This window comes from Pteronotus mesoamericanus, unplaced genomic scaffold (assembly GCF_021234165.1).
Source record: "Pteronotus mesoamericanus isolate MK-2021 breed Mesoamerican mustached bat unplaced genomic scaffold, CSHL_Meso_final scaffold_36, whole genome shotgun sequence".
NCBI lineage: Eukaryota > Metazoa > Chordata > Mammalia > Chiroptera > Mormoopidae > Pteronotus > Pteronotus mesoamericanus.
In genome coordinates this window covers 5,973,667-6,000,649 of record NW_026555313.1, presented here as the reverse complement: position 1 = coordinate 6,000,649, position 26,983 = coordinate 5,973,667, and the positions used below count along the sequence as shown (strand labels likewise).

The 26,983-nt window shown below is 34.9% G+C and overlaps 1 protein-coding gene across 2 annotated transcripts in view; it reads right to left on the bottom strand.

The window, feature by feature from the left end:
- ARHGAP42 (Rho GTPase activating protein 42) overlaps nt 1–26,983 on the bottom strand; it is a 246,678-nt gene that overhangs the window by 30,615 nt on the left and 189,080 nt on the right. For both annotated transcript variants that reach the window (XM_054592485.1, XM_054592486.1), the window contains exons 6-12: nt 26,349–26,459; nt 16,818–16,922; nt 14,777–14,906; nt 9,832–9,932; nt 8,009–8,118; nt 5,641–5,719; nt 4,235–4,274 (exon numbers count right to left, since the gene is read on the bottom strand). In XM_054592485.1, the coding sequence (XP_054448460.1) occupies nt 4,235–4,274; nt 5,641–5,719; nt 8,009–8,118; nt 9,832–9,932; nt 14,777–14,906; nt 16,818–16,922; nt 26,349–26,459 (676 nt within the window). The remainder of the gene's footprint in view (nt 1–4,234; nt 4,275–5,640; nt 5,720–8,008; nt 8,119–9,831; nt 9,933–14,776; nt 14,907–16,817; nt 16,923–26,348; nt 26,460–26,983) is intronic.

The following is a 26,983-nucleotide window of genomic DNA, read 5'->3' as shown; positions in this document are numbered from 1 at the left end:
TAACAATTTGTCCCAAGATGGCAGCCTTGGGACAGAAAAGCATATCAACAATGATTATTTGCCTCTTTGAAAGATGGGCTCAAATACAGAATAAAGAAGAATTATTGATTAGCTATCCTATAACAAACTATCCCCAATTGCATGGCTTCAGGAACAGTTTAGTTCTAATCTTAATTGAATATCATCTGTTGACTATCGATGATAGGTATTACTATTCTTAAAATGAATTAATTCTCAAAGGCTTATAATTACAGGAAAAAAAATACTGTGATATACTTTACAACCTGAAAAGTATTTGTGGATTCCATATCCTATAAATCACCAATACTTTTAATTTTAATTTTTTTTTTGCTTCATGCATTTTTTTCATTAAGATGAGTCAAACTTTCCTTCTCTATCAAATTACACTAATTTTATTTATTTATTTATTTATTTATTTATTTATTTATTTATTTATTCATTCACCTTTACTCTGAAAACAGTAAGTTAAGAGTAACCACAAAGTGGAGAGATCTGTTCATGTTAGGCTTGTAAAGACAGTCTCATTCCTCTAGAATCACAGTTTCATTCTCATTTCATAGTGTATGCTCTCTGTATATTCACAGAACGGCCCTATCTTAGGACACCAGATAGTTCTTACTCTGTTGCTTTTAGGGTTCCAGCACAGACATTATGACAACTTTTAATGGTTAACACCCAAAACAAAATTTTACCTGAGCTTTATATTTTACCATTGTAAGCTTCATTATTATCTCCAGCCGTTCAAAACACACATTCCATGCAAAACTGAGTTTCCAAAGGAAAGACAAAATTATTTTAAGATAAACAGAATCCAACTAAAAGACCAAAGCTGTATGAAAGCACTTCTCAAGGTGGCAAATGAATCAAGGCCAGTACTGGTTTTCAAATACCAATTGTGAGAGAAGTTACATACTGAAATGGACGTAATGCCACTTTTGGGGGATCAAATGTGGAAAAGGGAAACGGAGATCACAAAAAACAGGCTAAGCATGTGTCAAATGAAGTGTGGAAAGGGCAAACATAAAGATAAAAGCGGAACTCTTAACATGATGAGCTTGCATGATTTATTAAAGACTTAGAAAGAGATCTGAGAACCTCACCATCACTGAAACTATAATTGTGAACTGAAACAAATAATATTCTGGATACATCACGAGGCAGAAAACATAATCCTGCTCTTAATTTAACAGGACCATGTTCTTGAATCTGCTGTGTGTTCAGAAAATCCTATGAGTCATTAAATCACTTGAAAAATAGTAACCATTGTAACACATGTGATAAAAGAGAAAAGGGGTAAAATTAAACTCTGAGAAAGAGATTCTGTGTCATTAATAAATACTAGGCCTTTATGTAATCGACTATCCGCAATTACATGCAAAAAGAAATTACGTTCTGAGAACCTGGAAAGCCCCTTGACCAGTCTGAGAGTCAGGTCGTTTTAAGGGAAGGTTCTTCATTGCAGGCTGGATGGACAAACGCTTAAAAAGCCTTGCTCATGCAAGCAGGCAATACCAAGATGTCCATCCCAGCTACAGGAAACCTGGTTCTAGAAAGTGTATTCAATCCTGTGCCTCCATTACTCAGTGTCTTTAACTGGTGGCACATGCCACAGTCCTGGCTTTTCAACTGAGTGGGGGTCATTTTGTTTGGGTGAAGAAATCTGAATCCCCAAGACTATGTGAACTTTTGACTAAGTTGGCTTTATGTCATGTAGTAAGACATTTTGAAATCACTACATAATGTTGCGTATAATATATTTAGAATATTTAGAATGCTTAAAAGAATATTAATCTCTGCATTTATCAGCCAATTTACTAGGTCACATTAGTTGCCAGGTGTTTAAGGAAGATTGTATTAGCCAGAATGACAAATTTGTTTTATTAGCATCTTACATTTAGGAAATGAAATTTACTAGTTTTATAATTATAGTTTGATCTAAAGAAACTTGATTGATTACATTTGAATTCTATTAAATGTATAAAAGATAAACTAAAAACAGCTTATTTTTTAAAGTTAGTACTTTTATATAAAATAAGATCTGTATGGTGATTAAAAACAGGCTTAAAGAAAAAACATAGCTTCAGATAAAATAATAAAAACAAGCCTTTAACTAAGGTTAAGATTTATAAGTTTAAGTCCTACCTATTAATAAAGCAAAGAGAACTGCAATATTCCTTTCTATGATCAAAATCTCCCCTTGAGCAATAAAAGTCTACTGGCACCAAGAGTAAGAGTAAAAGCAACTATGTGCTGGGCACATATCCCATTGAGGGCCTGTACTGAGTGCACTAAGGAGAAGCAGAGATGGGTTCTGCCACAATAAGCCCAGAGAACTGGGTAGAAAACTAATACATCATACACAAAACCAGAAGGAAAGAAAAGGCACAAACACATAGACCCCAGGACAGCTGTTTTTCTGAAAAAGCACACTGTTTTATAGTTATACATGGTGGCATAGTGATGTTTCAGGTGGCTAAGTCTACAGAAAAGCTGATTTCCAGAAGATAAAGTTTTTATGGCATGAGGAAGTAACTCTCCCTCCATCACAGAACGGTACATTTGATAACTTTCAAATTTCTTAGTTATAATAGAAACACTACTTCCAGAAGTGCATTAAGTATTAAACATATTCTGACTGGCGTGGCCATGTGACCATGTCCCCATTCAAAAGCCTTCCTTATTCAACACCAGATGAAGGCTGGGCCGTTTTCCAAGAAGGACCCATTCTTCAGTAGGTCATATGAAATGGAAAGGACTGTCTTTATAATGGATATGTAATAAAACCAATATTAGAAAACACATTTCAAATTCTACTCAAATGCAAATTATACAACAGATTACCTTTTAGGTAACTGTTTAAAATAAACATTCAGTACTTGTAAAATTCTTAATCCATTCATTCATGTTTCTGTGATACAAGTGGGTAATGAAAGATTCTATACTAATCACTTTCCTTGATTAGCAAAAGAATAAACACTGGAAGTATTTTTAATCTTTAATATTAAAGATATTTCCATCCATTTTTAAAATAATTTTTAAAATTAATCACTAGAAAGAATTTCATTCCACTAAAATGATGGGCTTTTTCATACTCAATTTATGACTTCCAAATGAGTGCTTTCCCACCCAGTTTTTATCTTTACTCCACTCTAACTTGTATTTTAACAGCAATTTAAAAGTCAAGGTTATTAAGTCTGCTTTAAAAATAAATTTCGACATCATGACAGAAAGTCAATTGATTTAAATAAAACAAAATTGCTTTAAAAATATACACATAAACTTGGAAACAAATATACAAACTAGTTTTAAATGTCAAATAATCTAATGATATAAAGCACATATAAAAATATATATACTAAAATAACCAAGGGTAAAAAGAGCAAAATAACCAAGAGGTGGAAAATAACAAAATAGGATTTAGAATATTATAGAAAACACATAAAATATATTAATTAAGAATGGTTTGATACTAAAAATTCAGTAATAATAAAGTGACAACATGTCCCTACATTTCCCATGTGTTATGACAATGTCCTTGTATTTTACATTCTTGGGCATAATCTCCTGAAACCAGCACAAAGTATTCAAGTCTTCAGTCTTGTAAATTGGAGCAGGGGAAATAAGGTAAAGAAGCCTTCTACTGCCATTAAAAAAAATGTCAAACTAAATATCAACTGTGACAAATCTCTTTCTGGGATAAAGCAGGGTATATACCTATAAGTAAATATCAAAAAAAAAGTTAACAATTTTGGTTACTATATCATCAGTAGTTAGTGGTTTGACATGAGATACTTCTTTGAATGAAAACTTGAAATTTTATGCATTATCTGATACTGGTGTGTTAATATCATTTTTCTCCTAAATAAAAAGTATAATTAATATTTCTCTTTTTTAAAGATTTTACTTATTTATTTTATTTTTAGACAGAGGGGAAAGGAGGGAGAAAGAGGGAGAGAAACATCAATGCATGGTTGCCTCTCACACGCCCCCGTACTGGGGACCTGGCCGGCAAGCCAGGCATGTGCCCTGACTGGGAATTGAACCAGTGACCCTTTGGTTCGCAGGCTGAAGCTCAATCCACTGAGCCACACTACCCAGGGCTAAATATAATTAATATTTCTCTTAATATTAATCAACTCTTAATACCACATAATAGCTTTGTGATAAAAATAACTTTGTGATAAAATTTTAAGTAATTATTAAAATGACTTACTTTCTTCTTTCTTGCTCATAATGGCAGGCAGGGTATAAATCTGAAAAACAAGGTAAGTCAATCAGTTACTTGCAGTTAATGACCTGGTACAGATTACCAAGTGATACTAGTACAATGACAGTACGAGGGAGTGTCTTGATTTCAAGGTCTATGACTGACCCATGGTGCCATTTTCCTACCCTGTAACCAGCCTTGCTTCCCATTTTTTTCTATCCTGGCTGTCCTGCCCTGGGTAGAGTTCTACCTCTTTCCATCTGGTTTACAAGTCTTGTTCTCTTTCCCAACTGTATAATAACCCTTCTTGAGGAAATATCTCATGATGTAATACTTGATTGCTCTTTACTCCAATTATCTGCTTAGTGTTTTCTTCTCCGCATGTACAATCCTAAATTATAGCTGCTGAGCTATCACTCTGTCTTCTAAATCTGTGCTAGGTAAGGTCTTGCCTCTCAATTAGTGGTGAAAGTCAGGTTGTTTTGTTTAATTTTCAATCTGCCATTGACTGCTATTTTTGTAAGTTATAATAAAATTAAAATATCATAAACATAATAACAAATAGATGCAGAGTTCAAATTTTTTATTAAGTTCAAGAAATAGGAAATGACTTCTTTAAATTGCTACAATATTTTCCAGATATTTAATCATAATTTCTGCATTCATCTCATTGTGGACCAGCAGCCACGTGAGGGATGGTCTCAGAGTTTGGAGACCACAGTTTGTGTAGCTCTGTTGTTAAGCAGGTACTTTACACAAGGTTGTTCACAGGTTCTTCGCCATCTAAGGGACGGAATGTGACCTCGTTTTGCTTTGTGTGCTCATCCCCCTAACCATCCAAGGGCATGTTCTCCATAAAGAAAACAGATAGTGATCAATAATGTATTCCTTTTAACAAAGTTCTCCCTAATAATTGTAATTTAAGTTATCATCCAACATCAAAATACCTATTAGAAAAATAAGGATATGCATAAGGACAAAATGTCAACCCACAGGGAGTTTTATCAAATAAGACTACAGAGTTAGTCCTTACCCTGAAACTTGTTTATCACACTGATCACAAAGCCTAGTACAAACCTTGCAAAGAGTGGACATTCAATAATTATTAATTGAATAGAATAATTGAATCAGTGCAGCCAAATTAATGATTATAAGAATTGAAAAATAATAATTTTAGGGTTTTCAGTTAGTCCTGAAAGTCCTCCTGAGAAACAAACTGTGAAGTTGGTGTTGTGTCAATGAATGACGCAACCTAGAAAAATAGTAAGCTTCTACTCTCTGATTTTCTATTTTAATTTTTCAAATATACTACAGATACAAAAAAAATCCAGATAAGATCTTTTTTTCAAATTACAAAGTACTTCGTAATTATTAGAACAATAAAACCTAAGTGCAATGTGTTATATTCTTACTGGTTCTTTCCCATCCATGGCTTCGAGCCAGAGTTTCCGATTAGCTTCTGAGAAGGCCTGCAATGTGATGATCCCATGCCTGGTAAAAACAAATATTTTCTACATTCAGTGTGTTCTTGTTATGTCTTTATGCATTTATAATTTTTAAAATTTTTATTTAACTATAAAATAACATCTGAAGAAAAATCAGGAAAGAGAAAAAATAGAAAACAGAGAAAAGAAAAAGATAGAAAAGAGAAAAAAAGAACAATAAAAAAAAATGACCTACAGGTATCTTTCAGAAAAATCACTGTAGACACCAACACACACACAAATGATCACAGGTAGTAAAATCACATAGTGTTCTAGGTACAGGACTGTCTGCAGGAAGTAGTTTCAAATTATTTTCTCTGAAATGACCAAAAAGGATGCACCCAGGTTCAAAACCAACTAAACATTCTACAATATGAGAATAATTCAGATTATGACCCCAATGTGACACAATCTAGTCACTAAAAATTACAATTAGTTTTTAACAATATGGAATACCTCATATCATAACTAGTTAATTATTAAGATATTAGAACCAAAATGTTTATCTATACCATGATCTTGACAGTATTAAAATTACTTAATTTAAAAACAATGACCTCCCATGCACCCATGCTGAAATAGTTACTTGTTTGAGGATATATTTCAAGAGCGAAAGAGCAAACAAAGGGAAGAAGGAAACTGATAAAAGAAAGAAAAAGATGAAATCCAAAAATGGTGGAATTAACCTAATTAAGTGCAGATTGTTCAGAAAATAAATTTAAACAGGAAATCAGAGGGCTTTGTGAAGAGGTACATCAAGAAGGAAATTTCATTTAAATATTCTATGTTTAAAAACCTGGAATGACTTAAAACTATGATAAAGGGATATATCTCTTCTATGAACAGGGAAATAGATCATTAGATAGAAAAGAAAAAAATTATTCAATATATAAAAATTAAGATAACTTTGAGTCAGTGTGACAGCACCAATGATAAAATAACAAAGATCAATACTTGCTGGCTATTTATTATGTGCCAGGCCCTGTGTTGTTTCCTTTGAAGTGCATACTTATTATCCTTATTGTACAAACAAGACCACTGAAGCAGAGCTTAACAAGGTACCCAAAAGTTATTTAAGTAAAAAAGGCTGAAATAAAAAACAAAGAAATCACTAACATGTTGATGTCTGCCTACACAGAAAGTCAAGAAGTTCCTGCCACAAAACTCTTAAAAGCAGTAAGAAATTCAACAACTATGCTGGATATAGATTGGCATATAAAAGGAAATAATAGCTTTTCTATACACTAGTTTCAACCATTTAGGAGAAAAAAAGTTTCTACTAGTGAAAAAGAATTCTAAAATTGTAAGAAGAAGAAAATACCCAGGACTAAATCTAAAAGAGTGTGAGTGTGTGTGTGTGTGTGTGTGTGTGTGTAAATCTTCAAGGAGAGTTTAATTCTCCATCAATTATTTTAATAACTTTAAAATCTTCAAAGGAATTTTTTTTTGAAGAGAAAAAGAAACTTAATAGGTGGATCCATAACATATAAGAACACAGAGCCAAAACAGGTAACACAATTTTAAAGAAGTATAATGGGGGCCTTGTCCTACTAAGATAGTCACAAGCTGTAGTATACATAAGCTATAGCATATCTCATAAGATATATCTGAGTACATATGTTATATCTTAGTATATACAGAGCCCACACACAAACCTACAGTACTGAGAAAACATGGTAGCAATGCATGGGGAGTAAAACAGACTTTGGAAGAGAACAAAAATCAGGAAGCACACGACTTCTCATTTTGTTTGTATTCTGCTTGTATTGATCCAAGAAAGAAGTAGAGTTAAATATTCCCCCTGTACACACGATTTATATGTCTTTCCCAATATCCCGTGGCTACGAATGTCCATGCCAGTGCTTTGCACAGGGTACACGCTGAATTTCACTGGCTGACGGAGCTGATGACATTCCCAGCCATGTCTATGATTCCTTGGAAGCAGGACCCCAAGGCTTCGCAGAAGTCTGCACACACACTGACCCCTGAGCAATGTTGTCAGGCTCCTTCACTGTGCGGAGGCCCTGAGTATACAACGTGCGCTTTACCCTGATGTAGTCATTTCTACTGATTTTCCAGGTTCTTCTTTGAGTTGTTACATTTTGTTAACATTCTGTGTCTGATTTATTTTTCTGAAAGCATCAAGCAATAGTTACCTGTTGATTATGTAAAAGAATGAAATAAACATACACAGTGTTTTTAAAAAGAGATTGGAAACCTAGCAGTTGTATGCTGTTTCATATTTATATTTAAACATAGAAACAATTAAATATTAAGAAAAAAGAAAAGCTCAAACCTTTCCACTACTTCTATGTCAAAGCAGAATCGTTTGTCAATTGAATCTGTCTTCCGTCGGATACAAGATTTTAATTTAAACATTTCTGGTGAGCTGGTAACAAGGCCGTTCTGAAACGAGGCGGGAAACATGTTGACACATGACAAGAGGAACTGGAAAATATTAAATCTTCCATCTGAAAGTGCTGCACTGAAACCTAAACTTAAGAGTATAGGTTATGCATCATGGTCATATAAACAAGACTTTTTGCCTGGTGTTAACTGCCCAGTTATGATATACCAAACTGTTCATTAATAAATTAATTGCATTTACATGGTTTATTCAAAACTTTCATGACATGCCTGCCCAGTACACTTCAACATATTTACCTATAATGCTAACTTACACTCTAATGTACACATCTTAAGTCTCCAGATTTAGAAAATGTATGAAATTAGCAGAGTTATGGTTATGTCACAATTAGATATCCAGAATGTTTGTCAGGATACAACACTGTTGTTCTGAAGCAAAATTTCCTAGATTGCTAAGAGATTAGTAGTGTGCGTGTGTGTGTTTGTGCGTGTGTGTTTGTGCGTGTGTGTGTGTGTGTGTGTATCTTTGCATTACAGCCTCACAACATTAAATGACAGCTGCCTGAAAACCTCACGAGAGTTATCAGAATTAAAAACGTTCTAACATAGAGTTCTCCAATGCTGCTGCTATCACACGTACCATGAGATTGCTTTGTTGGTAACCAACTGCTGCTTTGCTACCGACATTAAAACTGTTTGGACAGGATCCAACATAGGCTCAATAAATAAACATTTTCTTCTGTATCTGAGATGTCAGTCACCTTTAAGGGGAATGTTTGCCTAATGTCTGATTAGTTCTATTGTATATGGTTGCAAATATCATAGATTTGTAAACAGAACTTTGGGTGGTTTTGTTTGATATTAGGTCACTGACTGTCACGTAAGCTAACTTTCTGGTAATATCTTTTCTCATGAAAGCTTTAGAGTAGAAACTAGGTGTGATTATAGCATTTAATGACTTCTCATGATGGTGACAGTCTAAGGTTTCTTTTTCTCTGGTATGTTGTCCTTTATTTTATGTCTCTCCATTTAAACTATTAGACTAATGAATGCCCAAGCACAATAAGTTTCAACTACAAGCATGTGTCTAAGGATCATTTACCTGCCATGATCTACACGACAAATTAGCTGGGCGTATCATTTACTTTTACCAATTTGATTTTCTAATGTGTTAAAATAAGGCTAGAGTAAGTCATCTTTCAAGTACACTGCGTTCCATTTTGTTCACTAGCCATGCAAGACATTCAGTGGCCACTTTACTTTTGGGGTAAATGAGCACTGACTGATTTCTTCTGAGAAACTTTGTTGGCCAGCATTTCAGTAAAGAGTATGCAATGCAGAAGATGCAAGGCTTGCAGGGGCAAAGGCAGCCTCCCATACAGGTCACCTGGGGGCAAGAGAGAGAATCTCTGGACCTGGTCCAGCCACTGACAGTCCCTCCTGGGCTACTGGTCAAGCACCAGCAGAGTAAGGAATCTGCTACTAGGGCTATGAGATGAAACCTCTGTAGTCCATTGATGGGTCCCTACCATTAATTCAGCTGCTTCTAAACATTCCATGGCCATGGAAAAAGAAAATCCTGGTCACTCTTTTTAAGTTATCATGGTCTCTAAAGTGAGAGAAACTTTTTAGTTTTAAAAAATTGCATCCATGTTTATTAGGAAAGCAATCACATGTGATTTTTTGTTTGTTTTACTTCCACTTCTTAAATAATAACCAGTTAAAAATAAAAACAAAAGACAAAAAACTCACCATTTTCCCACTGGATTTCATCTCTGAAACACTCATGGTGAATGTTTTACTGCCTTTATCATATGTACAGTAATGTTTAGTCCATGTAAAACCAAGTGGTCCTAATGTAAGGAAGCAAACATTACAGATTGTTAAGAAATGAGTGGTGTCCAAGTTTGTACAGTTGTGATGCTATAATACATAACTGAATATTTCCATAAATGATTTAAGTTTGAAACTTTTACTGAATGAAAGTGAGAAAGGCAGGAATGGAGGGAGAGTGGTACAGGGTAGAGTGTCTCTCAATCAAACAACTGGGCTTTACTTGCAGCTCCAACACTCTGTAAACTCAAGTTACCTTAGATCTGAACTTCAGTTATCTCATCTGTAAAAAGTGTTATAGTTATACCCCACAGGAGCAGGAAGAATGAGAAATAACAATCTGAGTTACTATCTGGTCTCCTGGTCTCACGGGTCTCGTTCTTATCCTCTATTCTGGAAACTGCCAGAACTACCCTGCGAAACATGCAGCAAGGTCATTTTACCCCTTGGTGTAAAACTCTCCAGTGGTTGCCTATATCACTCCAGAAAAATACCACAGAACCTGTGACTATCCACAAGGCCTCTCATTATGTATCTCACCTCGCGTACACTCTGCTCCAGCTACACTAACCCCCTTGCTGATCCTTGAATGCAGTAAATGCATTTCCACCCCAGGGCATTGGAACTTGCTGTCCCCCAGGCTGCTCTACTCTTCCTTCAGATATCTGCATTGTCCCTTCCTTCAGGCCTTTTCGTAAATGTCACCTTCCTGATGCTGCCTTTCCTGTAGAGACAGCTTACATAGCAATACCCTCAACTTGATATTTCTTGCTTTACTTTCCTGTTTCACTTTCTTCTAAGCAGTTATCGTTGTCTGAAATATAACTAATTTTACTAATTTAACCTATTCATTGTTTGTCTCTGCCACTAGACTCTAAGTCCCTAAGAGCAGGGAAGTGTGCTGTTCTGACCACTGGTATATTCTTAATCCTTAGAACAGGGTCAGATATATAGCTGTCGCTCAATAAATATTTGACAAATAAATAAAGAATGCATCAGTCCTCTTTCTCTAAGAGTTAATTGACCTAGGAGTTATTTCCTCTTACCACTGATGTGAAAAAAGTGAATTCAAATAACTTCTTAAAATGAAGAGGTTTCACTGCTTAGAGTACAAGAAAGTTTTATTTGTATAATCCTCCCTTTTTCTCCCCCTGAATACTGTGCAGCCCTTCCCCACAGGACACCATATGACTGTCCTACATTCTTCTGAAGGGATGGGACGCTGCTGCTTCATCACGGTGCAGGGATGCATCAAGTGTTCAGTTTTTCCATGACCAAGTGGGGAGACCTTCAGTTTTCACACAGGGAAGCCAATTATCCTCTACGCAAATGTCACAGTGGCTGAGAGGGTTGAAAACGGAGCTTGTTTTCAAAGTCATTTCTCTATCAAGGGCCCCTTCCTGCTTAACACCTGGATCTTTCTAGCAACAATTATGTACAATATTATTCCTGACTTTGTTTCATAACCATATATTTAAAAGCAAGAAATGGCAATGTAGAGGTGTGCCTCTTAAGAAGAGTGTTTCGTGAGCCATTTGGAATTTTTTTTTTCTTGTACTAACAGTGCCCTTGGTGTCGTGGCTCTAATCACCTAAACCACTCCAGATTTTAAATTTATGGGGCTCAGCCGTACACTTCGTAATCTCAAAGGATTATTGCAATGAACTTCAGTTCTGTTTGGGGAACATTTTACACTATAATACTTAACAATACTTGTTGATAATTTGGTTACATGAGGAATAAAATACTTTATAGCCTTAGAGCTGATTAGCGGGAAGTGGCGGTATAGAAATCCCTACAGTGACTTTACTACGTAACGATTTATGCAGCAATGCTAACCGTAAATTTGAAGTAAGGCTGCTGCAATGTTTTGATGACATTTTAGACTTCAGTTCTTTTTTCCCTGCCTCCATCATAAGTTCAGAATCTCAAGCATTTAATCTTCAAGCCTGCTGCACACACGTGCTGCTTTCTTTAAAGTCTGCCTGGCACCAGGCCAGGGCAGATGTTCTTAGACTAGCAATTCTGAAGTCCTTTAAAAAAAGCCTTGGAAAATAAAAATTTATTATAGCTCTAAAGTTGCAAAATAAAACAAGTTTAATTATCCAGTCATCATCTGAGGTTGCTGAGATGATGTTTATAAAATTGAAAGAAATGAACAATCATGGAATACCTACTAAGTGCCAAAATTGTATCTAAGAACTTTTAAGTCAGACATTATAAATATATATATCATTTTACATATAAGCACATAAGGCATAAGAGCTGCAGATGGTACTGCTTTCTTTATCAATAAGGCATGTGATTGGAGTTCATTTTTAGGGAATAATAGTTCTCAAGAGTTGTTTTAAGAGTTAAATGAGATGAATATAAATTGCAGAGTAGTAAGAGCTCATGGCAATCATAGTAGCATTATTATGCACCACTACTGATAACAGAGACATTTTTACACACATTATCTCCAGTTCTTGCAACCTGATTACAACATAGTATAACTCTCCTTCTTTTGTAAATGAGAGACTGAGCTCAGAAACTTGTTCACCCAGAATCACCTAGTTAGCAGATGGCAGGCATGAAATTCCAACATAGTTCCGCCTGACTTTTTGGAACCCATGCTCTTCCCGGCTCAACTCAATCCATTAGAATGCAATTTAATGTGTGCCTAGAGGTGGGTAACATAGAAGCCACATCTCCAGATCAAGTGGAGCTCTGCGCCCAAACTGCAATCACCTGCACCGCCCCATCATGGCCGTCTCTATTAGCCACTCAGTTTACAGCTCTGATAGTCACTATTGATCACTGGTTGCTGACTGAATGAGTTTTTGACTTATGTCTTCAACTACAGAAGAAACACCCTGAAGCCACATTCTTCATCTCATTTTCTGTTTCCCATAGAACTTATTCTCAGTGATAGCAACAGCACAATCAATATGTCTTAGTGGACTGATCAAATTTTTGTATTATAAAAGTTTTCAAAGATTCCCCGTGAAAAGGGGCTTTGAATATTTGTCCCTTGCGTAAAAATAATTCTGAAGGCATATAAATCCTTTAATTTTTATTTTTAAATTCCCAGGTGAGGAGAAAGAGGAAGGATGGTAAATGGAAGAAGGAAAAGGAAGGAGGGAGGGATTATTATCGGGGCATGAGAACACTTTGGAAGGTGAGGAATATGTTCTTTATGTTGATTGTGGAGATGGTATCACAGATTCATACTTACAGCAAAATTTTTCAAACTGTACATTTTAAACATGTGCAATTATTATATGTCAATTGTACCTCACTAAAGCTGTAAAAATAATGCAGGGGGGATAAAGAGAAAATTGAGGTAGAAAGTGTCTTGGGACCAAGAAGGCAACTTAAAAAAAAAAAGAGGATGCTAAAAAGGAGGGAGAGGCTGACTGAGAGCCTCAAATGCACATACTGCCAAGAGGCCACCACAGGAGGGCCATTAGGGCTATTATTTTAACATGTGAAAACAGACTTGTCAAGGTAGATAGTTATGAAGGAAAATCCCAGAGCCCAGATCTCCCGAGCCAGCTGCCCTCCACCGTCTAGTCTATGTCTGCCGAGTCTGCTGGATAAAATCGTTATTTGCTTGTGTGCAACCAACCAACAAATGAGCATCGACTGAGCATGTCAAACATAAAATGGGTTGCATTTTAGTGATCATGTTTTTCTATGTGAAAAACTTTTACAGATGACCTGATATATCCAGCTTCCGCATCCCAGACCCTTTAACTATGATATTTTAACAACCAAAACAATTTTATTATTCTACTGTCTACTGACAGGGAAACTTAAGAGCAGTGGTATTTCATGTCATTGGTGGGTCTCAATAAATGAGAGAAGTGTAAATAAGCATTTCAAATCTTTCACAGAAATTTGACATTACTGCAAAATCCAAGCACACGCTTCTGTGTCCATGACAGATTGGAGATAAAAAATTGTCCCTTCACTATAAAGAGTATGAGAATGGTGCTTTAGGGCATATCTGGTTTGAAATAGAGAGCTAATTTAGTCAGACTGGTTCCACTTAGTGATAAGCACCACACAGATAGGACCCCGGTTAAACAATTTTGAACGGCATTTGATTTATTTCTGCGAGAAAAACTTTCTTAGCATGAGGCAATTACAGCAGTGCTCTATTGGGTCTGATGCTTTTTTCCTAACCTCAAGAAGCGAAGGGTGCCAATCCGACATTACACAATGCCAATTTTACTCCTGAACACTGACAAAACACAGAAAGAAGTCAATGAAATTACACTGCTGAAGGGGAAAACTATTATTGTAGTCACCAGGATGATTCGTCTTGATAAAGGCTTTGATTTTTAATTTTCCATCAAACTTTAAATTGGGATTAGCCCTGGCTGGTGTGGCTCAGTGGATTGAGTGCTGGCCTGAGAACCAAAGGGTCATCAGTTCAATTCCCAATCAGGGCACATGCCTGGGTTGTGGGCCAGGTCCCCAGTAGGGAGCGCGCAATTGAGAACCACACATTGATGTTTCTCTCCCTCTCTTTCTCCCTCCCCTTCCTTCTGTCTAAAAATAAATAAATAAAATCTTTAAAAAAAATAAGTTGGGGTTAGATATCACAATTAATATAATACTGAACTCATGTTACCCTATCATCAGTAAAAGGCTGTCGGTTTCAAGTTCAAAAAATATACCAACTTAGAGATCCTGATGGTGAAATGTGAAAAAACTTCCTCACTTTGGTGGTGATGATGGCAGAACAGACTAAATACAATAAAGCCGTAAGGGATTTCAGTCTTTGTACTTGAAGGAAGAAATACTAACCAGGTCACATCTCATGGAAACAGAATGGTAACAGTAAGAGACATTAAATTATGTCTTTGTGACTCACGTTTCTCCTGGACATAAAGATAGCCTTCCATCGTCCACTGGCTGGGTGGTCTGTAATCTTGGTTGGCAGATTTCATCCTTTGCATCAACCGCTCTACCTCTTGTCGAGTGCTTTCAAAATTGTTCCTTGTCTTTAATAAATAAAAATTACAATCATTCATCCTTTCCCACCTGTTTTGGGGAACTTAGAGCCTAAAGTTTCAAAACTGCAACTTATGCAAAAGATAACCTTGAGTCTTTCAGCACTACTCACCCACATCCATGACCCATGCTGAGTCCTGTGGCTGATTTTGAATGGCTTTAGTGAAACTTCTGCATGTTTCTCTTTGAATTTCTCAATCTCAATCCCAGTGTGTGTGTGTGTGTGTATGTGTTGTATGTTTCTTCCTGTTACCCACATTAACATTAGTATTTAGTGGCTGATTATAGCACTTAAATATATAATATTTATTAAACAGGATTTTATAATCACTAATACCTAAGGTAAAAAAGCAGATACATAGGGACTTACATTTCTTTGGGGGGATAAAAACAAACTAAATTGGCATATTTTTAAATATATACCACTTATTTAAAAAAAAAAAAAGTTCATTGCCCTTATTCCAAACACTTTTGTAAAAACTTCATTTAGTTTGGTTTCCAGAAATCCTAACATAATTATCAAGAAGTCTGTATATAAATTAACTCATGAAAATGAATAGGTTTCCAAGTTCTAACTTCTATTGCAACAAATAGTTTACTCAGGTTACTGCAAATTTACTTAAAGTAAAACATAAGAAGCATAAGGCTTTTCTCTATAAAATCTTTTGCATTCAAGCCACATTATCTCAACAATACACAAAAATCATCTCTAAGTCTAACTCTAAGACTTTGTTTTGGCCCATAATAAAACAAGTGAATTTCCTTAATTGCCACTTTTGCTTCTTTTCAACATAAGGATTAGAATTTTTTCCTATTCCTTACCTTTGTCAAATCCCAGGAATCTTAAGATAATTGCATTTAATATGAAGATAAATTGTAAAATGCTTTGACTTTCATATTTTTCATTTAATATTTACTAAAAAGCCCCAATACATTCCATATTAAAAAGTAATGGAATGAACTTCACATAAATTCATTCTGCAAGACAATGTAGGTTAAATAAAAAGCTAAAATTCAAAACACAGGTAGTATAATTCCAATTACATATTGCTCATGGGACTCTGCAACTCTATAGCTCCATTTATGGGATATCTTCACAATGGCAAAAATCAGACGCACACTGGAAGCCAAGCTTTTTATCAAAAACTAAGTGAGAGCGTTTCAAATTTTAGAAGTAATTTTCCTTTATACAAAACCCTGAGCAATTAGAACTTCATTATTTGTCAGGTTTGATAATAAGGAAGTGGGTTGGCTAAATTTTTTTTAATGTGGTGTTCAGCAGCTGCAAATCAGACTTTATATAACTATGTATTCAGACATCAAAATGATTGATTAGACAACTTTAGAAAATAAACCCTGATATAAATATAGGATATTTGTAAATAATTCTCACTTAACCTTTGAAACAGTTACTTTTGAATATTGCAAACCATGTTGAAATTTATTATTAGAAAATAATAAATATCAGATTATTATATGCGATTTCACACTGAGACGGAACCTTAGAGTGCTAAGGTACAACCTTCATTTCATAAACCTAGAAGTGCTGCCCTCTCAGAAAACAAAGGTTAACCAAAGGTCACCTAATGGGAACATTGGGTAAAGGTAAAAGTTCCCAAACTTCCAGGTATCTATTCCTTAGTAGTTCTTATTTTTGTGGTGTTTTCTAGTATGCATTTTTAAACATTAAGATCAGCTCTTTCCTGGTGTACTTTCAACCAGCAACTAGAAACCAACACATTTTATAAATAAATTTATAATGTGGCTTTTCTAAATTAGGGAGGCTTTACTGTACTTGATGAGTTCTGGAAAGACTCCAAAGTTTGGCTTGGTTGGAACTTAGCTGTGCTATGACCATCTGGTTCACTAAGGAGAGGCAGTGAGGACAGGTATAGTCTTACATTCTGCAAGTTGAACTGCAGCTGTTGTTTATATGGTGCAAATTCCTGGGCGAGTTCATATCCCTCATGGTAAAAAGTAAACAAACCCTGAAGGAATGACAAAAGCTGCAAAAATAGAAATAAAAAAGAAACCATGAAAACACGTTTAAGAAAATGATCATCATATACAATAAAATGGGGAAATGACACTCCATCCTAATTCCTCAGCTAATAAATTTTCAATCTGTTTGGCAAAGCTGGCACTAAAATTATGGATGTGAAACAGAAAACACAAAAGCTAATTTCTACTTTTTTGAAAACTGTGATTTAATTTTTGGGTCTTGTCATAGACAGCTGTCATATTAACTACTCGAATATTCAAATGCATTGAATGTTGAGGAGAGACCTTTAACAGGGATAAAGACCAAAGAAACATATGTCGTATTCCAGAAGAGCTTCTAACCAAAACAGGGAAATAAAACCTGCAGATGTGAAGAAGACTGAAACAGTAAATTAGAGATAAGAGTTACCCAACAGAAGGAATTAGGGTTTGGCCAGGTGAAATTAAGAAAAATATCACAAGGTGGCAGCAATGGCTTGGGAATTGAACAGATATTTTCCTATGGCGTGAAAAGGCAAAGCAAGGTAAGAATTGGGCAGAACCAAGAAGACGGATACAGATTTTTCATATGACAATAAAAGTAAAATCTTCTTCAGAAAACCACCATATCTATAATCCTACCCTGCTTATGCGCTTATTTACAACGTTCTTATTCATGCAGTAAGAGTGGCTCCCCACACAGTTACAGGACACAACTGTTAAGTTCTAACTGAAAAATTATCTAATATTTTTTTCATTTTATTCACTGTCTACCAATTCAATTTCTTCCTCAACCTTTTAAAACAATAAAATTAAAAATATTTTTTATTGTGGCTAATGATTTTCTAATTCAAATAGCATAATACACCTATTATTTTATTTTTTCATTTTTTAAAATTTATTGTTTCTATTATTATTTCCTTTTTTTAACTGTTGTAAGCTATTATTTTAAATTAAGGAAGAAACAATTTGAAAACTTTTATATCTGGGGAAGCAAGAGAATTTAGCTAAATATTGACTAGTATGTGTGTTGGTTCTATGTGAGACAACAGATAAGTGCTGGTTTTATATGAAAACAATCTAATTCTTTTCCTCCTATAATGATTCAACTTACAGTATTATGTTTATTTCAGAAAGCATTCAAATTGGTTTAAGTTGTTATCTTTTAAAAGCTGTGCATCTCTTGTTCAACAGTTCCTGACAATGTGTAAAAATACATTGTTAATTTTAGAATAATTTTATACTGACAATTTTACAACTGAAAATTATCATCAAAACTAAGTAGTCAGTAGATTATCCTTTACTAAAGTGATGCTATGATATTTCTCAAATTAACCACTAACTTAAAATATATAATCTGCACATACTGTGGCCCAATTAAAAAGAACTGTTACCTTATAAAATGGTATTAGAAAACACCTTTAATTAGGGCTTGGATATGTAGATTTAGAGGTTTTCAGAGACAAAATAAGAAAATACTTTTAAAATGTAAAGAGAATATTGGTGTTCTAAATAGCTGAATGATAGGCGATGAAGTTGTTAAAAGGAGTACTGTTTCATGTTTTATAATTAGTCCAAAATTAAACTGTCTGATGAACTGGATACACTACAAGGAAGACATTATTCATATATCACCCTAAGGCCAAATAATTCAATTAAACTTATATAAAGGATACTTTAAGAATATCTGTAATAAATCTTCCTATAGAATACCCAATTCCCTGAGATCTATCTAAATAAATAACTCTATTAGCATCTTTTACAGAATTCAGATACACTAAGTAGCAGATAAATATGTTGTAATCTCACAACACATGCAGCATACCCACTAGAGAATGTACAATTTTTTCGAAGGTACAGAAAAATTATTTTCAAAGAACCACCCACCTTATCCTTTTGTTCCACATTTACTTTGGAAACAGGTTTTGGGGAAGTTTAATAAAGACAGGATGCATGAAATTATTGCCTTTAGATGGTGGCAAAACTAAACGTTTTTCAGGTTTGAATAAATACATAGTAGTTCATTTCATCTGCAACAAACTTCACGATGATAAATTAAGGGAACTTAATAAGACAGCTTCAATCTTTAAGAACTGCATTTCCCATGTGTCATTTTCTTTGTTCAATCTGCCTGAGTGGGAACAGCGGTGTGGGAAAGACTACGGTATCCCAGCTTACCTTAAACTAATCCTGACCTTAATATAATAATAACAACTATAAACTACTAGATAGATTAGGTTTTAATATTAAGAAAGTCACTTTTATTATCAGGAAATAGTCATATAGTCCTTTATTATTCCTAAGGGTTTTAAAATCAAATTACATTTTGTCACTCCAATAACATGACCAAATGTGAAAATTGATACTGCATTTATAGATAAACGATCATTTAGAAAAACACATTACAACTCAGCAAAGGAGCAAATGTTCACAATTTCCTAGCCCATTAATCACCAGGTTTCAAGCCTTTTAAGGACTCACAGTTCCCAGTGATACTGTGAATGGTAAACAAAAGAGGAAGGGGGCTACTAGCATGGGAGCGAGGGAAAGAGCCTCAAAGCAACTGATGCAGTGATTCCAGGTGACTGTTGCCCAAACTGAGAAGGTTAAGCGAGATGTAAAGTCTCTTATATTGATGTGATTCATTCCCATCTCCTAAGAAATTAACCTGTGAAAATCCTATCAAATCCAAAAAAAAAAAAAAAAAACCACCCCAAAACAAAAAAACCCCTGGAATAAACAAGCTCAGCAAGTTTGCGGGACACAAAATCAATATACAAAAATCAACTGTATTTCTATACACTTGCAATGAGCAACCTGAAAATGTAATTTAAAACAATTCCATTTACAACAGCTTCAAAAAGAGTAAAATGCTTAAAAAAAAATTCTTTAAAAAGAAGTACAAAATTTGTAATTTGAAAAGTACAAAACACCGCTGAAATTAATTAGAGAAAGTCTAAATCAAAGGAAAATATTTCATGTTCATGGATTGTAAGACAGTATTGTTAAGATGGCAATACTCCCAGATGCAATGAAATTCTATCAGAAGCCCAGGTTGACTTCTTCATAATAATTGATAAGCTGATTCTAAAATTTATATGGAATAGCAATGAATCTAAACCAGTCAAAATAATCTTGAAAAAGATGAAAAAGGAGTTAGACTCACATATCTTGACTTCAGAACTTAATACAACACAATGGTAACCAACAGTGAGAGAGATAATAGCTCAATGATAGTCCTATACAACAGTGAAAGAGAATTGAAAGAATCTAGAAATAAACCCACGTATCTAGGGTCAACTTACTTTCAACAAGGGTACCAAGACAATACAATGGATAACGAATAGTCTTTTCAACCAATGATTCTTGAACCACTGGACAGTCACATGCAAAAGAGTGAAGTTGGATCCCCTATTCAACACCATGGATAAAAATTAACTAAAAATGGCTGAATTGTATAATATATGAATGACATCCCAATAAGACTGCTCTAAATAAAATAAAAATAAAACACTTTGCATACACAGAGCACCCGAGTACACTAAAAGAAATCAAATCTTATATAGGCCTTTACATTTGGCCACTGAACCCCTAAGAAGAACGGAAAAATAGGGCAAAGGCAAGGCATCTGCTCTCACGTGTGCCAAGCCTGTGAGTTGACCCTGTAGTCTTTGCTGCTCCGTACTTGGAGGAAGCTTAAAGATAAATATCTTTAGAGGATAGCCTCAAAATTACTATGAAGTACTTTAAGTCTAATACATACATGTTTAGAGGAGTTTACTGAGTGGAAATGAGTGGGTATCAAAACTCCACCAAATAAATGAGAAACCTAATGAGGAAAGAGGGCAAAGGACAGAAAGAGGTTGGTCAACTGTGGCCTGGGCTGACAACTTTTAAACTAGGATGACGAAAGGACGATGACAGAACAAAGAATGAATAGACAGATATGTGCATTGATTGAATTAATTTACAAAGTCAAAACTTTTTGAGATTGTGGCTGTATCATACTGCCTCAGCAGTGAAGAATCGCTGCAGTTCCTGAAGCCATATTTCTAAGCATTCAAAGGGATGAAATTTAGGGTAAGTGGCCAGACATAAACTTCTGTGGTAAAGGAACAGAAGCAATGAACAATAATAAAGTCAGCTTATCTTTTAGCTCAATACAAATGGAGAAGGTAATGTAGCCAGCAAGGTAATTACAGTCCAGCAGAAGCTACATTTAGACCAAGCTGTTCCATAATTGATTTCTAAAATGAAGTTCAAGAGGATGAGTCAGCCAAACAAAGAGAATGTGTTCTTCTTACTTTCCAATATTTTATTACCTATCTAACAACTACTGCAAATTTTAGGTTTTTAAATAACAGTACCTAGAACTAAAAGCCAATATAGATTTCATTTTAAGATATATGACCTAAAGAGAAATTTTTTTGTTTCATTTTTATAGAATGATTGCACTTAAGGTTTTCAGCAGAATAGAAATTTAAACATTAGCCGCACTAAACATATTTAAATAATGACACTGTCTTATTTGCTCACTTTGATTTACCTTAAATTTTCTGTAGTAAAGCTAACCAATCATATTGAAAAAAGAACACAAAAGGTTTAAATTTCAAGACCTACAGGTCAAATACTATCTGTTGGACTTTTTTTTTTTAACTTAGCAAGTAGCCGTTAATTCAGTCTCAATATTATTTAACCATTTTTAGAGAGTCCAAAAAGTATTTTATAGTATTATTCATGATATAATAAGCTCAAGAGCTAAAACATACTAAGCAAAATTAAGTGAAATTTTCTTCAGCAAATGATTTAAAATTAAACTTAGCAGACTAAAGGAAGAGTATCAAAAGCAGTATATTTCAGTTTCTTTATAATGGTTTAACTTTTGTATTAATTTTAAACATAATACAAAAAGACTAAAATAAAGTCTATAGAGAATAAGCTCATGAAAATGCTCTTACAGAATTTATATGTGTATTTTAAAATACGTTAAAAATGAAAACTGTGTTTTTGAAAGACTACATCTGGCTTTGAAGCCTCACTAATAAATGTACTCAACATATCTAGTGATAATAGTCCACATGAGAGTTTACGCAGCTAATACCTTACTGATACTAACAATGCAGCAGACACTTGCTCTGTTACCTGCACTAGTTGAGCTTCACCACAATCCTGGAAACTACGAACAATTTTTATTCCCAATTTATAAATAAAAACCTGAGGTGCACAGAGCTTGAAAAAATGTGCCCAAACAGCAGAGCTATAGGATTGGAGTCAGATTCTATCTCATCCCCATTTGACCAGTACATTTCTCTGTCTCTACATGGAAAGTGGTTGGTCAACTATGGCCTGGAGAGACAACTTTTAAAACAGGATGCCAAAAGGAGGGAAGAAAAAAATGAATGAATGGACAGATATGTGTGTTGAGTCAATTACCTTTACCAAAGCAAAGGTCAACCTCTTCTTTTTCTAATTTAAAAAAATTAAAATAGCTGTACAGTACAATTTTCTGGCGTCATCCATTTTATTTGGTCAGAGCAAAAATTACAAAGGACTCATTTTTGTAATCAAGTAGCCAATAGGGCAATAAATGATACTAAACAGTGATTTCAGATTTCGGTTCTAGGTTCCTGGCTTTCTCCCTCTTCAGGTTTGTGACCTCAGACAACTATATTTCTGTGATTTGATTTCCTTATCTGAAAGGATAACAACTACCCAATAATAAAGTCTTGTGGGTTTATGTGAGATAACATGAAGAAAACACACAGCTCATAGTAGCTGCACACACAACATTAGTCCCAGCTCAGTACGCTCAAAGGATAGAATGAACATACCCACAAACTGCAGCTGAATGAACCATAAGTGAGTTCAGTTACAAAAACATTCTTTTAGTTTTCTGAGCCACAAAACTCATGCAGAATAACACACTTCAGATATAGTAGGGCTCAACTCTCTTAGGTAAGCTGCTCATGATTAGGTAATTTCTCAAGCCTTCTCCCATAATTCCTCAAAATTCTCATAAACTCCAGGCAACTCTGAGAAGTAGCAGGATGGTACAATCAAGAAATCAGGAGATGAGGTTTCTTACTCTCTGATCTACCCCCACCCTCCATTATAAACCTGAATTCATATATTGTTGGCAAATCTGGGCGCATGAGGTCTAGCACTGTTCAACAGAAACATAATGTGAACCGCAAATGTTCGATTTTAAATTTTCTGGTGGCCACATTAAAAAAAATTAAACCAAATGAAATTAATTTTGGTATTTTATTAAATACAAGATATCTAAAACACTATTATTTTAACATATGATCAATATAAAAGAGATACTAGTGAGATAACTTCTTTTCGTACTAAACTTTGCAATCTAATAGCATTTCACACTTTCAGTGCATCTTAGTCTAGAACAGTCTCTTTTCAAATGCTCTATCCATTCATGGATAGTTGCTACCACAGTGAATAGAACAGGTCTAGAGATCACCAGACAACTATAAGTACTTTTTACATAAAACGTGATAAACTGGAAAAAAATGATTGTCATTAAAATTATATAGTTAATGGAGAACTGAATTTAAAAAGCTGATTTACTGTATATTTTCAAAATATGTAAATGTACCATTTTTCCCATATTTTAACATTTTCCCCAAGCTTTTCCTTGAAATAATGACACTGTAGGAATATTTATTTCTAATACCACCTAAATATTCTGTAAAAGTTTTATCACAAGTAGCAGGACCCTGATAATAATTGAAACAATGTAAAATAATCTCAAATGCTTATAAAGAATGTTATTTAATGCAAATCTCCAGGCCTATTTATACTTGTATTATCTACTTGATATCTTACAATCTCTATGAGATAAGTCACATCCCTGGGGTATTTTGCTTTACTTAAATCTGGGCTAAACTAGAATAGACTGCTAGATTTCTGCAATATGAAACAATAATGCAACTGGAATTGGATTTCTGCAGGATAAAAATTGCAACGATATTAAAGTATCCTCATGTGTTTTCATGTTTATAGCTCCTGGGAGCTTTGTTTTTGAAAATTTAAAAACTTTTTTCCTCCAAATTAATTTGTAAATGCATAACTTAAAAAGCAAATGCCCATGTTTCATTGCTCCCATTTCTATTCTTCTCATTTATTGAAATGGAAATTAAGTAAAACCCCAAGGAAGAGGCTTTGCTGCTAGAAATAAAAAGCGAGACTAAACTGACAGCACTATTTGGTTTGGCCAGACATTCTAATAGGAAAAATACAGCAGCCAAGAAAATAGTTTGGAAGAAAGACAAATTTAAACATCAATTTTGATTGTAGTGTCATAAGAAAGGCATGCATTACAGAAGAGTTTTGAAAGCATCTCAGTTTGAGATACAGTAGAGAGAAGAAAGAAAACATACTTCAACTGAAGGACAGCTTCCACTCTCCACATGTATAATCACAGGGATTCATAAATTCATACCATTCCTTCAGTCACCTGTGAGGAATCAATTTTCTAGGCTTCCCCTTATATACCTGATGTTACATGACAGAAGTCTAGTTAACTGTTCCCAGACAGGATGAGCCATGAAAGGAGGCTTAGCTGGGAAAATGGGCTACCTGCATGCCCCTCAGAGGCGGGAGAAGTACTGCAGGTGTCAAAGAATTATTACAGGTGTAGAAGGATCATTCCGGGTGTGAGGAAGAACAGAGCCGCAAATGAGCACAGTATCTGAAGGGACTAGGAACCAGAAAGGGAAAAGTATGAAGGAAAGCTATCAGATTTAATGGGGATACCCTAACAATTTAGTGTCGTTTAGTGTCAAGAAGAGCTAAAATTCAGAAATTCCAAGAGGCAGGCTCTTAGGAGGAAGTTTGCCAGCCAGAAGAGGGGCTTCAAAAACCCTGGTAGGACTCGGAGGCAGGACTTAGTCCATGAGAAGGGGAGTAGTAATTCTAAGTAGTACTGGTATCTTCCCAGTCTAGGAATTGTTAGGCTGACCAGCTGTCCACGAACCCCAGGTGAGCTTCAGAAGCTGCCTTAAAAAAGTTTAATCAGCTTCTCAAAGCACTTACTAAATACAGGTTAGTGATTCATTCTAAGGGGTTTAAGGACTTAGCTGTTTGGCAAACAGAACTTGAAGCGAAGGCTGTGATCCCAAATAAAAGGTAAAAGTTAATTCCTGGGGCACGTGTGTGACTTCCAGTGCCTTAAATCCCTCCAGCTGAAGGGCTGCTCTAATAAGCTTGCCAGGTGCCGGGTTTATAGGTGGAAGTCAGGTAGCTCCAGCTGCGGGGAGAGGAGAGGAGCAGAGGTCTTGCGAACCAGGCAGGGACTGAAAACTAAGCCCAGCCCAGCCTCCACTCTGTCTCACTTGCCCACCATCTTTAGGGAATCACTGAAGGGTTTCTATCGAGAAATAAATTCGGTCAAATAAATTTTAAAATATGGGTTTTCCTTCTTTCCCCATCACTTCCATAAAACAGGAAGAGGGTATTTTCTTACTAGAAATAGATATTTTTACAAACTGACAGAGAAATTATGGCTTAAATTATATATTTGATTACTTATATATTTTACTATCACTGTCCTCTCATCTCATGGGAATTGGGCATTATATTTACTAACAGATTATCTTGACTATAGAACTTAACTTTATTCATCACAGATTATGCCTCATGAATATGTCTACTTTGCCAATATTGGTAGCATATCAGGGTATTACTTGGGAGGAAAATGCTAAGAAAATGAAGTAAGCTTATAAAGACCAGCCACCTGTTCTTTCCTGTAATGCAGTTTACATTAGGGAATCCATTACTTTTTTACACTGACTTAGGAAAATAAATGACTTCATTGGCAAGTCAGACAAGTCCCAGCCAAGCAAGGAAGTGGGGTGGAACAAAGGAAAAAATGCAGCCTTTTGTTTTCTCCCTTCATCTAAAGCTTGGGGGAGTGGATTACTTTAGTGGTGAGGTGTATTTGCTTAGGTATATATAATATACATCCTTTTTATTTTTTTCAAATCAATAGGCTACCTTTAGAACAGTTTTAGATTTACAGAAAAATTGAACAGAAATTACAGAGTTCTCATATACCTACCCCCTTGGCCCCTACCCAACACAGTTTTCCCCGTTCTTAACATCTTGCTTTAGTGAGATACATTTGTTACAAGTGATAATCCAATACTGATACATCATTATTAATTAGAATCCATAGTTTACATTAGGATTCGCTCTTTGTGTTGTACATTGTATGGGTCCTCACAAATGTATAATGATATTTATCTACCATTACAGTATCATATACAATAGTTTTATTTCCCTAAAATTGTCCTGTGTTTCATCTATTTGCTCCTTCCCCACTCCTTCCTCCCTTTTTAGTTTAAAAAAAGTTGTAAATTCAACAGAAAAACTCAGTATTTTTTTCCCCATGGTGTATACGGGTCTTACTATTTTATAGGGAAATTAAAACTTACCGGTTCAACAAATTCAAACTTCTTTTTTTCTTGAACTTCTTGAATTTTAAAGACATACTCTAGTGATGCTTCATAGAAGTTTTGATGCTCTCGGTCAATTTGTGTATCTGCCTAAAGGGCACAAGAGGGCAAATCATGATACAGGGAGTAATTACTGACGGTCCTATGTTAGAGCGGGGCTCAAGTCCTGTTCTACTCTGAAATCTTGATTAAAAATTAAGTCCTGCCAAAAGTTTTAATATAGCAAGTATTATTATGTTCTGGGAATAAAGATACTAGGAAAACATAGTCCTTGCCCACAAGAGCTTATAGTATGTGGGGTGGGAGGAAAAAAAAAAAACAGTAAGCACACAACATTCACCTCACTTAAAAGAAAATATCACAGAAGAGGTTTATAAATGTATTTGAAAATCTGTGAGATCATAGAAAAAGACACTTAAGCTCTAGGAAAAAATGGTGGTGGTTTGAGTTGAATTATAAAATGAACAACGGGCAGTGACTGGTCAAAGCTTAAAAAAAAAAAAAGGTCACTCCCATAAAAAAAGTAAAGATGCATGAAAGAGTTTGACAGTTTTCAACAGAGTAAATAAGTGGAGGGAAGGAGGGAGAACTGAGGTTAGCATCTTACTATAAAA